Source organism: Phaseolus vulgaris, chromosome 3 (assembly GCF_051622355.1).
Source record: "Phaseolus vulgaris cultivar YP4 chromosome 3, ASM5162235v1, whole genome shotgun sequence".
Taxonomy (NCBI): Eukaryota; Viridiplantae; Streptophyta; class Magnoliopsida; order Fabales; family Fabaceae; genus Phaseolus; species Phaseolus vulgaris.
This window is the reverse complement of record NC_143500.1, coordinates 16,392,640-16,407,528: the sequence shown is the minus strand read 5'-3', so window position 1 is coordinate 16,407,528 and position 14,889 is coordinate 16,392,640. Positions and strand designations below refer to the sequence as shown.

The 14,889-nt window shown below is 47.3% G+C and overlaps 1 protein-coding gene across 1 annotated transcript; it reads right to left on the bottom strand.

The window, feature by feature from the left end:
• Positions 1 to 2,760: 2,760 nt before the first annotated feature.
• Positions 2,761 to 3,306, bottom strand: LOC137839169 (uncharacterized). Its single transcript, XM_068648295.2, has one exon. The coding sequence runs from the start codon at positions 3,304 to 3,306 to the stop codon at positions 2,761 to 2,763; it is 546 nt and encodes a 181-aa protein (XP_068504396.2).
• Positions 3,307 to 14,889: the final 11,583 nt, after the last annotated feature.

The following is a 14,889-nucleotide window of genomic DNA, read 5'->3' as shown; positions in this document are numbered from 1 at the left end:
TGAGCGTGTTGTTGGCACTGTTTGCACCGCTGTACATAACTCGTGCAATCTTCCCTCATGGTTGGCCAGTAATAGCCTGCACCAATGGCCTTTGACGAAAGAGATCGGTCGTCGATGTGGCTACCGTATATCCCCTCATGTAGTTTTGCCATAATACGCGTGCATTACTCTCCAATTACACATACCAGGATGGGGTGAGTGAACCCATGCCTGAATAACTTCCCATCGATCAAGGCGTACTTGCTTAGATTTTTCTTAATGTTCCTGGTCTCCATGGGCTTTATCGGTAGTATCTCCTAAGCCAAATAGCGTTGGTAGGGTGTCATCCAAGTTTCTCCTGTTTCGACTTGGTATACCTGTGACGACCTTTCCCCAAACACTGGATACACGCTTATTTTGGGCATTTTAAGCATTTCCTGCGTTAACGACCGATGACTCCTCACCACCCCTTCCGAAGTGCTGATATGCTGGACTTCTGCCATATTATTTGTGGTAGTTCGAGGTGCCCTCAAGGTTTCCTGGATGACAGTCCTCTGTCTGCACCCCTTTCCCAAACTGGCGAGCTTTGCAAGCGAGTATGCTTGGGCATTCTGTTCTCTGGGCACGTGGACTAACTTGAACACCTCAAACATTTCCTTCAGAACTTGGACGTACTCTAGATATGCGGCCATCTGGGGGTCTTTATCTTGGTATTCTCTCGTGACCTGTCTTGTGACTAAAAAGGAGTCACTCTTCGCTAGCAAACCCTTCACTCCCATCTCTTTTACTAGCAGCATTCGAGTAATCAGGGCCTCATACTTTGCTTGGTTGTTACTGACCTTGAAAGCGAACCGCAGGGCCTGCTCGATTAGCAACCCCTTTGGCCCTTCCAAGATGACACCAGCCCCGCTACCTTGTTGGTTGAAGGAACCATCTACAAAGAGTACCCATCTAAAACTTGTTCCTTCGTGGTGCGTGGCTGACGAGGAGAGCTCTACGACGAAATCAGCATAAATCTGGCCTTTGATGGAACCCCTGGGCTCATACTGCACATCGAATTCTGAGAGCTCTACTGCCCAGCGCACCATCCTTCCTGCTACATACGGCTTCTGTAAGACCTTGCGAATTGGAAGGTCTGTCATTACTATTACGGTGAAGCTCTGGAAGTAGTGGCGAAGTCTTCGCGCTGAGAACACTATTGCCAGAGCCACTTTATCTATGACCTGGTATCTCACCTCTGGCCCTTGCAACACTTTGCTAACAAAGTAAATCGGCTTTTGCACTTGGTTTTGCTCTTGCAGCAGGACCGAACTGATCACCTTTTCTGTACCTGCAAAGTACAGGCGGAGTGGAGTACCCAGTTTTGGCTTGCACAATACTGGTGGACTGGCCAGGTACTCCTTCAATTTTAAGAACGCCTTTTCACATTCTCTAGTCCATAGGAACCTGTTGTTTCTCTTTAGGCACTAGAAATAAGGATGACCCTTATCTCCTCCTGCCGATACGAATCTGGACAGAACGACCATGCGTCCTGTCAATTGCTGCATCTCTTTAACTGAGATTTGGCTCCTCATGGTTATTATTGCAGCGTATTTCTCAGGATTCGTCTCTATCCCACGTTCAATGAGTAGGAACCCCAAGAACTTGCCTGCTTCTACCCCGAACACACACTTCTTTGGGTTCAGCTTCAGCCTGTATTTCGCTATCGTGGTGAATAGCTCTTCCAGGTCTGCTACGTGTTGCTCCCTCTGCTGGGAGGTGACCACCATATCATCTACATATGCTTGGACATTCCGCCCTAGCATGGGCGCTAACACTCTATCCATCAGGCTTTGGTACGTCGCCCCCGCATTCTTAAGCCTGAAGGGCACCACCTTATAACAGTAACAAGACATCTCTGCCATGAACGTTGTCTTGCATTCGTCCCTGGGATGCATCATGATCTGGTTGTAACCAGAAAACGCATCTAGGAAGGTGAGCAGCCTACAACCTGACGCACTTTCCACCAAGGCGTCAATACTGGGCAATGGGTAGGAGTCTTTCAAACAAGCTTTGTTGAGGTCTGTGAAGTCCACACACATTCTCCATTTCCCATTGGCCTTCTTTACTAGCACCACATTTGATAACCATTCAGGGTACTGGATCTCCCTGATGTGGCCAGCTTTCAGCAATTTTTCTGTTTCTTCTTTGACGACCTGACGCCTTTCTTTGTTGAACTTTCGTCTTCTCTGGCAAACACGTCGGACTTGGGGGTTCCTGGTGAGACGATGACCTAAGAAGTCAGGATCTATGCCAGACATGTAAGAGGCAAACCATGCAAAAACATCAAGGTGTCGTGCTATGACTTTCGCAGTCTGATCTTGTGTCTCTTGGCCTAAGGACTTGCCAAGCTTAAACATCTTCCCACCGAACTCTCGTTCTAGAACGTCTTCGGCAGGTTCGGGCCGTCTCTCTCGGGCGATGTCTGCACAAGTGACCTCTTCTTCCCTTGGAGGCTGAGTGGTAACAACGAACACTCCTCTCTTTATCTTGAGGCTATTCTTGTAGCACTTCTTAGCCTCTTTCTGATCAGACTTGATGGTGATCACCGTATCCTCAAGGGAAGGAAGCTTCATCTTCAAATGTCTCGTAGAGGCGATCGCTCTGATCCTGTTCAGGACAAGTCTACCTAACAGTATATTTTAGGCTGATGGGGCATTAACAACGAGATACCTGATGTTGGCAATGCGCGAAGCTGTGCCATTCGTGAAGGTTGTCCTCAGCTCTATATTCCCACGCACTTCAACCTGGTCTCCAGCGAAACCGTACAAGCACCCGATAAAAGGTCTTTAGCTGGTCTGGAGACAACTGCAACTTGCTGAAGGTCGACCAGAACATTACATTGGCCGAACTTCCCTGGTCCACAAGGACGCGATGCACCCTTCTCCCCGCGATTACTACCAAAATTACCACTGGATCATTGTCGTGTGGGACGATGTCCAAGCGGTCGACCTTGGTGAAGACGAGGTCGACATCGGGGGTATTGTCTACCTCCTGTACCTCAACTGCCATCACTTCTCGTGCGTACTTCTTCCGCTGGGAGGCGGTGCATCCTTCTCTCGAAAATCCTCTAGAGATGGTGTTGATTTCACCATGAATGGGCACCTCGTGCCCCTGATCTACTCCCGCGGCCACCAACGCCTGATCTTCTTGCGGTTCCTGGAGGTAGTCCTTTAGAAAACCGCTTTTCACTAACTCATCCAATTGTTGGGCTAGGGCTAGGCAGTTGCGTATGGGGTGACCATATGCTTGGTGGAATTCACACCAAGCGTTCTTGTTGGGCCCCATCCTCTTGTCTGTCTTTGGGGTATCCTCAATCTCGTCGCTATGTTAGGAATAACGATCAACTCCTTGAGCTCTACGCGGAAATTGTGCTTTGGGGGCGGGTCTCTCCGTGTGCGCACTCCAGTCTGGGGCTTCTCGTAGGGTTGCTGCTTTCCTACGCCCTTCTTCTCTGTGGTCGCCTCGTGCACCCTCATGGGCCGAGGTCGACCTGCTGCTCGAGGTCGAACAGACGAGGGAACGTTTCTCTGTGACTCGAACGTCTTTGGGTAAATCCTAAGCAGGGATTCACTGAAGGATCCTGGTAGCATTCCCTTGACAAAGGCGTGCACCGTCATGGCCTCGTGTGCGGGTTTTAACGTCACCACCTGTACTCCAAACCTATTCAAAAACTCTTTTAAGGACTCTCCCTAGTACTGTTTAATGTCGAAGACATCATAAGAGACCCAAGTGGGAACCCTATTAACAGGGTATTGTTCCCTAAATAGTGTCGCGAACTGATCGAAGGTAGTGATGTGCTCGTCAGGGAGGCTGATGAACCATTCCAACGCTGCGCTTGCCAACGTGCTCATTAGCAATTTGCAATACACAGCGTCGGAACGCCGTGAGGTGAGCCTCTCGGGCCTCTACATCTGTGAAGGTGACTTTCGAGCCCAAAGACGTGACTGGCAATGCAGTATCCATAATCGCCTGAGAGAATGACATGCGACGTGCTCTGAGTGGAATGAGTGGAGCACGTTCATCCACTGCGCGCTCCCCTGCTTGTTGCAAATCTTTGCGCAGTTCCTCGTTGGTCCTGCACAGTTCTTCATTGTCCGCCTGTGATGCAGCTATTTCAACCCTAGATGCCGCCACCGCCATCGCCTCCTGGAGAGCGCGCATGGTCTCCATGAGTTGTTGCATGGTGACGTTGTCTCCTTTAGGGGGCACGACACCTGTAGCCATAGCAGATCCTTGCCTCGTACTCCTCATATCGTTGGTAAAGAACTCTTAACACGATTGCGAGTGGGACCTTGTTTAATCGTGTCCCACGGTGGGCGCCAAATGTTCCTGCCGGTTGACTTGCTTCACCGGTTGACTCGAACGACAACCCTTGGCCCTCCTATCTTCGCCTGAGAATCGAACGTTCTTGATCAAAGAAAATCTCATCTGCAAAGACAAAGGGCGTCTTGACGGCCGTTTGCACTCTGACGCTCAAGTCAGTATAAAGGCAAAGAATCACCAAGTGTATAAAGTAGTTTCAGTCTTAGAAACTGTGTACCTTGCTAGGGTTCTTAGCACCCTTTATATAGGTTGAAACTAGGGTTTACCTTTGTGTTGTTAACCTTGTCTAGGGTTCCTTGGGGAGCATCCTTGTGCCGCTATTTACATAATCTGATATGAATGATTCTTTGACATTCTATGGAATCAACTTGAGTTGGAGATAGCTTAGGCACTTTTAATAGAATTGGATCAATGTTCTATGTTTCAAGAACTCACCAAAACTTGCACCAAACACCAAACTCACATGGATGATCCATCTATTGTCAATTGAACCGATTAAAATGTGTTAAAAGGAAAAAGCACTGATTAACAAGCTTAAGAACAGAAATGCACCGAACAAATCAACTAGAATTGAAGAAGAAACAAATAGAAGCGGCTAAGGAAACAAAGAACCGAAGCAAAGCAGAAAATAAACTGAATTGCCGAACAAAAGGAAGCTAAACATGTTTTAGGAATTTCATATGAACACGAAGATGAAAGAAAGAAGAACTTATGGAGATGGAAGACTTGGTTTGGTGATTCACGCCACTTGGATGGTGAAAGCTCCAAGATGAGTGAGCTAGTGCCGCCACTTGAGAGAACCAATTGCACTCAAGATAAGACAAGGTGAAGGAGAAGACAAGTTCTCAAATTCTCTCTCAAATTGAGTAGAGTTTCTCTATTACTAATTTCCAATCTGATTTTTACAAAGGCAAGCACCTTTATTTATAGCCTAAGAGGTGCTGAAATGAAAAGCTAATTAAACTCAAATTACCCTCTAAATGACATAAAAGTGGCGCCAACTTAGAGCATGAGGAAGGTGTGACTTCCTTTCTTAGTTTGACACCTCCCTATTACGCCTACACCCTTTTACTAAGCTCACACCCCCCAAGCTTCCTATAATTTTCTAAACTAAAGCCTAAAGATGCTTTTACAAAAGAGGTGTCTAATGTTTCCCTCTAAGCACCTTTCTAAACACTATTCTATATTATTTACAAATTAAAAGAAACTATAAAGAGAGATATTTAATTGAAGCCCATTCTTGAAAGCTTGTAGACTTCTTTGGCGTTAGGCTTGATCCTCTCTTTATTTTATGTCTTCTTTTAATTTTGAGAAGACTAGAAGGAAGAACTTCAAATGTGAGGGTACGTGCCATGCATGCAACTTCCTTTTGAAACCCTAACCTTAATGGGCCTTAGTGCTTCCAGGAGTTATTCCCTTGTGTCGCGCCTTAATGCGCGCTATACACACCCCTTGCATGGATCCCTCGTGACTTAGGCTTTCCTCGTATCTGATGCTTTTAATTGATAACTTCGTATAATTCTAGGGCTCGCCTTATGTGGCCCAATACAACGTTCAGACCGCCGATGTCCGATCTCTCCCTCCGTTGGCGTAGTTCGATGTCGATCTTCAAAATCGAGGTTTGTTGTACCGATGTCCGAAGACTGACCATCACTTTGATAGGCGTACCAGAGGCCTACCTCACGTGGCCGACCTTTACCATCAGGTACCGGTGTGCGATGTCTGAGGTCAGTCACTGGATGACCGAGACTGGTCGAGACAATATTATATGTATATAAATTTTTAAATTTTTTAATATAATATAATAATAAAATAAATAATAATAATATAAATATAAATATAAATATATTATACATTTATAATAATAAAAATTATTAATATTATAAATATTAAAATATTAAAATAATAATATTATTAATTAAAATAATTTTTTAAAATAATGATAATAAATATAAATTAAAAATAACAATTAATTTTTTTTATTAAATAATAAGATTATTTTAATTTAATTTAATTTGTATCAAATATCTAATAAAACTATAATATAATAAAATAAATATAGTTACTTATATAAAAAAATATGTATTATTATTAATAATTTTAAAAAATATACAAATAAATAAATTAATTTTTTAAATATAAGAATTAATTTTTAATTTTAATATTTATTAATTAAAAAAAATTAAAATTTCAATTACATTCATTAAATTACTCACAAACTTATTTTTATGAAAAAAAAATGTTCCAATAATGAGAAGAAACTCGTATTTTTTAAAAAAATAATTAGTCAACGGGACTGGAAATAATTTATAAAATTTTAATTAACTCTAATCTATATATAAATACTTTTATTTCATTATTCAAATATTTTTAAAGATAATGATAAATTTATAAACTTATATTTTATATCTTTACAAAAAAATCAAATTTTCTCACAACCATCGTCTCACTCACAAACTTCAATAAACACTCCTTACATATCTACTCTAACTTATTCCAATCTAAATGCACTCATTTTTTTTCACATTTTCTTCTTAAATCATCACACATCTACTCCCTCAAATTCCACACATCCACTCTTCAATCCCTACATACTATTAAAGACAAAATGTGCTATGAAAGGAGATAGAGCTTAAAAGATCTATTAACATTAAAATTAAAATGATCGTACTTTAAAATATTGAACTTTTTAAGTTGTACTTTTTAGTGATATACATGTATAATAGGATTGTTATAAAATAAAAGTGTTAAGAAATAGTAATTCAAATCAGAATTTCTCAATCATACAAAACTTTAGATTTATAATTGAAGTTCAAAGTCACCTGAAATTTATATTTATCCATAGATATCAACATACATGTGTCGAGGATAAAGAAGAAGGATCTTACAAAAGTTTTTCAACTCCAAATTAGTTTTATGCCTTTGCTATTTCTAAGATGAAATCACTAAAACCCTAAAAATGAAAAAGTAATTCAGTGTGGAAAGGGAGAAAATGGAGAAAGGAGGGAGGATAACAAATGAGAGAGAACTAAATGGTCGCCATACATTCTCTTTTCATTTTGCTATTTATATACCTTTAACTCTTCAAAATAAACTCTTACTTAATTCTATTTGCCTTTATCCTTTCTATTAACTACACTGTACCGTCCTGGTAGTCGGAAGTGATGACGTGGCATCAAGCTATTGTATAGGCGTGTTGATAAGACGCCAGGTTGGCAGAAGGGAAGGAGGTCGGGAGGCTCGTGTAGTCGCCAGTTACTAAGTTGGCGTGCTCTGATCTCCAGCACGCCAGAACCGGCGGTCACCAAGTTTAAGATGAAGTCGCCAGATGTAAACCCAGGCGACCAAGTGATCAGAGATCGCCGAAGATGGAGGTGGTGCAGATCATGAAGACGGCCGGCGAGACCACAGGGAAGGTGTGTACGAAGGCACCCTAGCTCGCCAATATAGTAGAGATCGCACTCCAGGACAGCTATGCACTGAGTAGTATCGTGCATGAATAACTTAGCCAAAAGAGAGTCAGAAGCAGCGCCCAAGTCAAGGAGGCTCCAGATGATGGCACGTGTACAGCTGGATGCGAGCCACGTGTCCAGATGTGTAACTGCCAGGAGAGAGAAAGTGTTCAGGTATATAAGGGTTTCCCAACGAACTTCTGAGGTACGCACGTTCAGATTGTCTTCTTTACGCTTGCGAGTTCTTGAGTATACAAAGAGAGAACTGGTTCACGGTTCCTTGAGAGTTCTTGAGTGTTACTCTTAGTAATTAGTGGTTCGGTCACTGACTTGGGTGTTGGAGTGCGATCAGCCGCAGCGGCGCCGTTCTGTTCTTTTGCAGGTTCTTGAGGTGGATCGCGGTGAAGGACGGAGGTTGACGCGGCGCACACGTCGATCCAAGTTTGACGAGGCAAAGCTCCAGCGTTTTGGTCAAAAGGCAGGATCATCAGGCGCCCACCGTGGGGCCGTGTAAAATCTGTTCCCATCCACAGCGTAAGTTCTTGGAAGTTTTGCAGTTTTTTGTGTGGTTGTGTGCTGGTGCAGCCATTGTCCGCGGTTCATCTAGGTTTTGTTCGGTAATTTCGCGTTTTCCACCGTTCGTTTGGATTTTTGTTCGGTGAGGTGAAGTTTTCTGCTGCTTACGCGAGATTTGTTCGGTGAGATCTGAATTCTTTGGCTCGTTTGGATTTTCGTGGAAGAAGTGCTGGTTTTTGGTGACGTCGCGGTTTTCTGTGGAGGTTTTCTGTGTTCTTGAGGTTTCTTTCGAAGTTTTGCGAAGTTCTGACCGGTTGATCGTTGAATCGATCGTCGCTGAAGGAGGTGTCGTTCATTACTCTCTGTGATTTGTCAAGTTTTCATGAGAAAAATGAGAAGCAACCGTTCAAGTCCAGTTGCACCTGTTGCTGCTGAAGGCGCCATGACCATGGCGCAGATGGTGGAAATCATGCGTTCGTTGCAGGCGAATGTGGAAGCCTCGCGTATAGAGCAGGCGAGAATGCATGAGGACCTGGTCGCCTCTCGGGCCAGGAATGATGAGCTTAGCAAAGTGACTGAAGAGCTGCGTCAAGCTCTTCAGGAGCAGCGAGGGCGTCCAGTCGTTGAAGAGGTCGCGCCGTCAACGCCGCCTCGTGTTTTTCCTATGCCTTTCGCTCAGGCGATTACTGACACACCTATCCCTGCGAGTGTGGTACCTGTTAAGGCTGTTTTTACCGGCGTGGAGGATCTTGAGGCTCATCTCACCACGTTCCATACGCAGATGATGCTGTCAGGAGGATCGGACGCCGTGTACTGCAAGATGTTTGTGAGCACACTCCAGGGAACGACGCTGGAATGGTTTGTGAGCCTGCTTACAGGTCACATAACCAACTTCCAACAGTTTTCAAAGATCTTCGTCGAACAGTACATCGTGAACAAGGCACCGCCCAGGGTGTCTTATGATTTGTTCGATATAAGGCAGTATCAGGGAGAGTCCCTCAGGGACTACCTGAATCGTTTTGGGGCGCAGATGGTCCGATCGCCAGCCAAAGATGAAGAAATGCTGGTCTACGCATTCAAGAAGGGCGTGCTGCCGGGGCCATTCTGCGAGGCATTGATCAGGGCTCACCCTGCCACGTTTGCTGAGGTCAGGCGACTTGCGGTGGCCCACATCGCCGATGAGAGTGAAGTCGCCGAGAAGAGGGGAAGCGTGGCCCCCGCCAGGCCACGTGCCTAGACCAGGATCCAGCCACAAAGGGTGCTGGAGATGGCGGCGGCCAGGAGGGATCAGAGGACTCGCCATCCTTATGATCCAAGAAAGAACAAGGGCAGGGGCCAAGGACGCCCGCAACCAGCGCGCCGGGAGTACAATCGCCCGCCAAAGCACAAGTTTGCCATGGGATTGGCGGACCTGATCGCCATTCCCAATATATCAGCTAGGTTGAAAGCGCCCGAGAAGGTGGGCGACAAGGTGCTGGGACCAAAGCCAGACGCCTGGTGTGAGTTTCACCAGGGCTTTGGCCACACCGTGGATTCGTGCTTGGCTTTAGGATACCAGCTCGACGATCTGGTCAAGAGCGGGTTCCTAAACGACTACTTGCTGGACAGAAGGGCGGGGGGCGCGTCGAGCTCCCAACCAGCAGGTGGAGAGACTCAGCAGCACGAGATGCCTACCCACGGAGAAATCCACACCATTGCAGGAGGTTTCTCAGGTGGTGGATGCACCGCATCACAGAGGAAGAAGTACGCGAGGTCTGTGATGACGGTGGATATGTTTGAAGACCACTCGCCGGATGTGGACATTACGTTCACCAAGCAAGATCTCCGGGACGTTGTGCCTCATGACAACGATCCCATAGTCATCTCGTTGATCACAGCAGGAAGAAAGGTCCACAGGGTTCTGGTGGACCAAGGAAGCTCGGCAGACGTGATGTTCTGGCCGACTTTTACGCAGCTGGAGCTACCCCTTGACCAGCTGAGGCCCTATGGAGGGTGTTTGTATGGTTTCGCTGGTGACCAAGTGGAGGTCAGGGGGTACATCGAGTTGAGGACTACGTTTACAGATGAGGCGGATTCGAGAACAGAGAAAATCAAATACCTTGTCGTAAACGCCCCTTCGGCATACAACATTCTGCTGGGAAGACCCACACTCAACAGAATAGGCGCTATACCATCGACCCGGCACATGAAAGTGAAGTTGCCGTCTATGGAGGGGGTGGTGATCACCATCAAATCCGACCAGAAAGAAGCGAAGAAGTGCTATGAGAATAGCCTGAAAAACAAAAGGTCTGTGAGTTATGTGACAACCACCCCGCCTCCTGGTGTGAAGCCCAGATCGACGGTAATAGAAGAGACCGCCGGAAGAGATGTGATGATGGTGGATGCTGAGCTGGGGGAGGGGAACGCCGGTCTGGAAGAAGAGGAGGCAAGGAATCGCCCTGAGGAAGCGAGGGAGCTGGGAATCGCCAGGGCGGTGATCGCAAGAGAAACCAGGCCAAAACCCGTCGAGCAGTGGCTCGAGAGAGAGATCAGAGGAAAGATCTTCAAACTGGGAAGATCTCTGGAGGTCGAGCTCCAGGACCAGATCGCCAAGGTAATAGAGCGGCATCTGGATGCGTTTGCATGGTCTGCTTCGAACATGCCCGGGATCGATCCCGACTTCTTGTGCCATCATTTGGCGATGGACAACTTGGTGAGACCAGTGCGGCAGAGGAGAAGGAAGTTCAACGAGGAGAGGAGGCAGGCGATTAGAGATGAAACACAGAAACTCCTCGCTGCAGGCCATATCAGGGAGGTACAGTACCCCGATTGGCTAGCCAATGTCGTGCTGGTAAAGAAGAGTAACGGGAAATGGCGCATGTGCGTCGATTTCACTGATCTGAATAAGGCTTGCCCAAAGGACTCATATCCTTTACCAAGTATAGATGCCCTGGTGGATAGTGCTGCAGGGTGTAACTTGTTAAGTTTCCTGGGTGCCTTCTCGGGGTATAACCAGATCAAGATGCATCCCATGGATGAAGAGAAGACTGCCTTTATGACCGAGAGATCGTGCTACTGCTACAAGGTGATGCCTTTTGGGCTGAAGAACGCGGGGGCCACGTACCAGAGGTTGATGGATCGGGTACTTGCACCAATGCTGGGAAGGAATATGCAAGCGTACGTGGATGACATGGTCGTGACCTCGCCAGAGAAAAGCAAGCACGTCGCAGACTTGGAGGAGTTGTTCTCTACGATCGCCAAGTTTAGGTTGAAGCTGAATCCGGAGAAGTGCATCTTTGGCGTGGAGGCTGGGAAGTTCTTGGGTTTCCTCTTAACTGAGAGAGGAATAGAAGCCAACCCTGATAAGTGTGCCGCCATCTTGGCGATGAGGAGCCCGGCCACTATGAAGGAAGTACAACAGCTTACAGGTCGGATGGCCGCCCTGTCTCGCTTCGTGTCAGCTTGCGGAGAGAAGGGCCATCCCTATTTTCAGTGCTTAAGGCGGAATAACAAGTTTGTCTGGACGAAGGAGTGTGAAGAAGCCTTCGTCAAGCTGAAGGAGTATTTGGCGAGCCCGCCGGTTTTGTGCAAACCGCTGGTGGGAACCCCTCTCAGGTTGTATTTTGCTGTAACTGAGAGGGCGGTGAGTGCGGTGCTCGCCCAGGACCAAGATCAGGCTCAAAAGCCCATTTACTTTGTTAGTAAGGTGTTGCAGAGCCCCGAAACGAGGTATCAGGCCCTGGAGAAGGCTGCACTGGCAGTAGTCTTTTCGGCGAGGAGGTTACGCCACTATTTCCATAGCTTCACGATACTGGTGATGACTGACTTGCCCATCCAGAAGGTCTTGAAGAAGCCTGACGTTGCTGGGAGGATGGGGAAGTGGGCAGTGGAGCTGTCGGAGTTTGATATTAGGTATGAGCCCCGAGGCCCGATCAAGGGGCAGATCTTCGTAGATTTCGTAGTCGAGCTCTCGTCTGAAGCAGCACGAGTTGAGGGGGATGATTTCCGTTGGGTGCTTTCGATGGACGGATCGTCGAACCAGCAGGGTAGCGGTGCTGGAGTCATCTTGGAGGGACCCAACGGCGTGCTGATTGAACAGTCTTTGAGGTTTGCCTTCAAGGCCAGCAACAATCAAGCAGAATATGAGGCGCTGATCGCCGGTATCTTGCTGGCCAAGGAGATGGGAGCCAGGGTGCTGATGGCAAAGAGTGACTCGCTGCTAGTCACGGGGCAAGTAACAGGCGAGTTCCAGGCTAAAGATCCACAAATGGCGGCTTACCTAGAGTATGTACAGGAATTGAAGAGTTCCTTTGCCTCCTTTGAAGTGGTGCATGTGCCCAGAGAGCAGAATGCCCGAGCTGACTTGCTAGCCAAGCTCGCCAGTTCGGGCAAGGGGGGTAGGCAGAGGACGGTGATTCAAGAAACTCTGAAGACGCCGAGAGCATTTGTGGCAGATCACCTGGTTCTTCAGATAAGCAAGTCGACGGAGAAAGCGGCGAGGAGTCACAGATCCCTGACTCAAGAGACCTTGAGGTCGCCAAGAATAAGAGTGTGTCGGGAAGAGAAGGTGAACATGACGCAGGTCTGCACGACCCATGAGCCAGACACCTGGGTAACACAGTACAAGCGATGCCTGGCGGATGGCCTTCTCCCGCTGGATCCGACGGAGGCTAGGAAGATAAAGAAGAATTCTAGCAAGTTCACAATGATTGATGGCGAGTTGTACAGGTTTGGGTTCACTCACCCACTCCTGGAATGTGTGCATGGCGAGAAATGCACAAGAATTATGGCAGAGCTCCATGAGGGGATATGCGGAAGCCACGTCGGGGGTCGAGCTCTGGCCGCAAGGACTCTCCGTGCAGGTTACTACTGGCCAACAATGAGAGAAGACTGTAAGAGGTATGCGCAGTGCTGCAAACAATGCCAACAGCACGCCGATTGGCACAAGGCGCCTCCCGAGGAGTTGAAGTCGATTTACAGCCCTTGGCCGTTTCATACATGGGGAATCGACATCCTGGGACCGTTTCCCCTGGCGATCAGGTAGATGAAGTACTTGGTGGTGGCGATTGAATATTTCACCAAGTGGATCGAAGCAGAACCAGTGGCCCAGATCACCGCACACAAGATCGAAGGTTTCATGTGGAAGAACATTGTGTGCCGGTTTGGTGTGCCCAAGCGCTTGGTGTCGGACAATGGGACTCAGTTTGCAAGTCACCTGTTGAAGAAGCTGTGCGAAGGGGTGGGAATTCAACAAGTGTTTGCATCCGTCGAGCACCCTCAGACGAATGGCCAAGTAGAGTCCGCCAATCGGGTGTTGCTAAGAGGTTTGAAGAGAAGGCTAGAGAAAGCCAAAGGAAGCTGGGCTGAGGAGGTGCCCCGTATAGTCTGGGCGTACCACACCACCGAGCAATCAGGAACCCATGAGACCCCGTTCAGCTTGGTCTATGGGTGCGACGCAATGATTCCAGTAGAGATCCAGGAGAGCTCGCCGAGATTCCAAAACTTCGTGGAGGAAGACTCGAATGAGGAGAGAAGGTTGAACCTGGACCTACTGGATGAGGTCAGGGAAGAGGCGAGATTAAAAGCTGAGGCGGTGAAGAGAAGGATTGAACGAAGATATAACTCGAAGGTGATGCCAAGACAGTTCAGAGAGGGCAACCTAGTGATGAGGAAAGCCCACCAGTATGAGATGGAGAATTAGCTGTCGCCTAAGTGGACGGGACCGTTCAGAATAACCGAGGCGCTCGGGAACGGCGCCTACCGCTTAGAAACATTGGAAGGAGGGGCGATTCCTCGCACTTGGAACGCCACGCACCTCAAGTTATATTACAGTTAAGAACTTTGTAGGTAAAGACGAACACGAAGTTATATTACAATGTTTCTGTTAAAACAGTTTGAAGGGGGCACTCTTTTTTCCCTAAGGAGGGTTTTTAATGAGGCCACCCAATAAAGAAGAGTTTTCGAAGCTTAAAGTTGTTTTAGATTGCATGCTAGTTGTTTTTCGAAAGTTTTGAAGAAAGACCTTGTCACTTATATGTGATTTAAGGCAAGTTAAAGATATGTTGCATGCTTTCTAAAAAGTTTGTAAGTCCCCATCGTCTTTCGGCGATTGGCGGCATCAGTTAAAGTTAAAGTCCTCATCGTCTTTCGGCGATCGGAGGCACCAGTTAAAGTTAAAGTCCTCATCGTCTTTCGGCGATCGGAGGCACCAGTTAAAAGACCTCAACGCCCTCGCGCGTCCTGAGGCGAGATAATAAAGACCTCCTCGCCGTCGAGCGAGTGCAGGCAAGTTAGAGTGAAAAGTCCTCAGTGTTTCTGGGGGAGAGGAGATGTAACCCCTGGGGCAATGTAGGGGCACCAGTGAAAAGTCCTCAGTGTTTCTGGGGGAGAGGAGATGTAACCCCTGGGGCAATGTAGAGGCACCAGTGAAAAGTCCTCAGTGCTTCTGGGGGAGAGAAGATGTAACCCCTGGGGCAATGTAGAGGCACGAGTTAAAGACCTTCTCGCCGATGAGCGAGTTCAGGCGAGTTAAAGACCTTCTCGCCGATGAGCGAGTTCAGACGAGTTAAAGACCTTCTCGCCGATGAGCGAGTTCAGG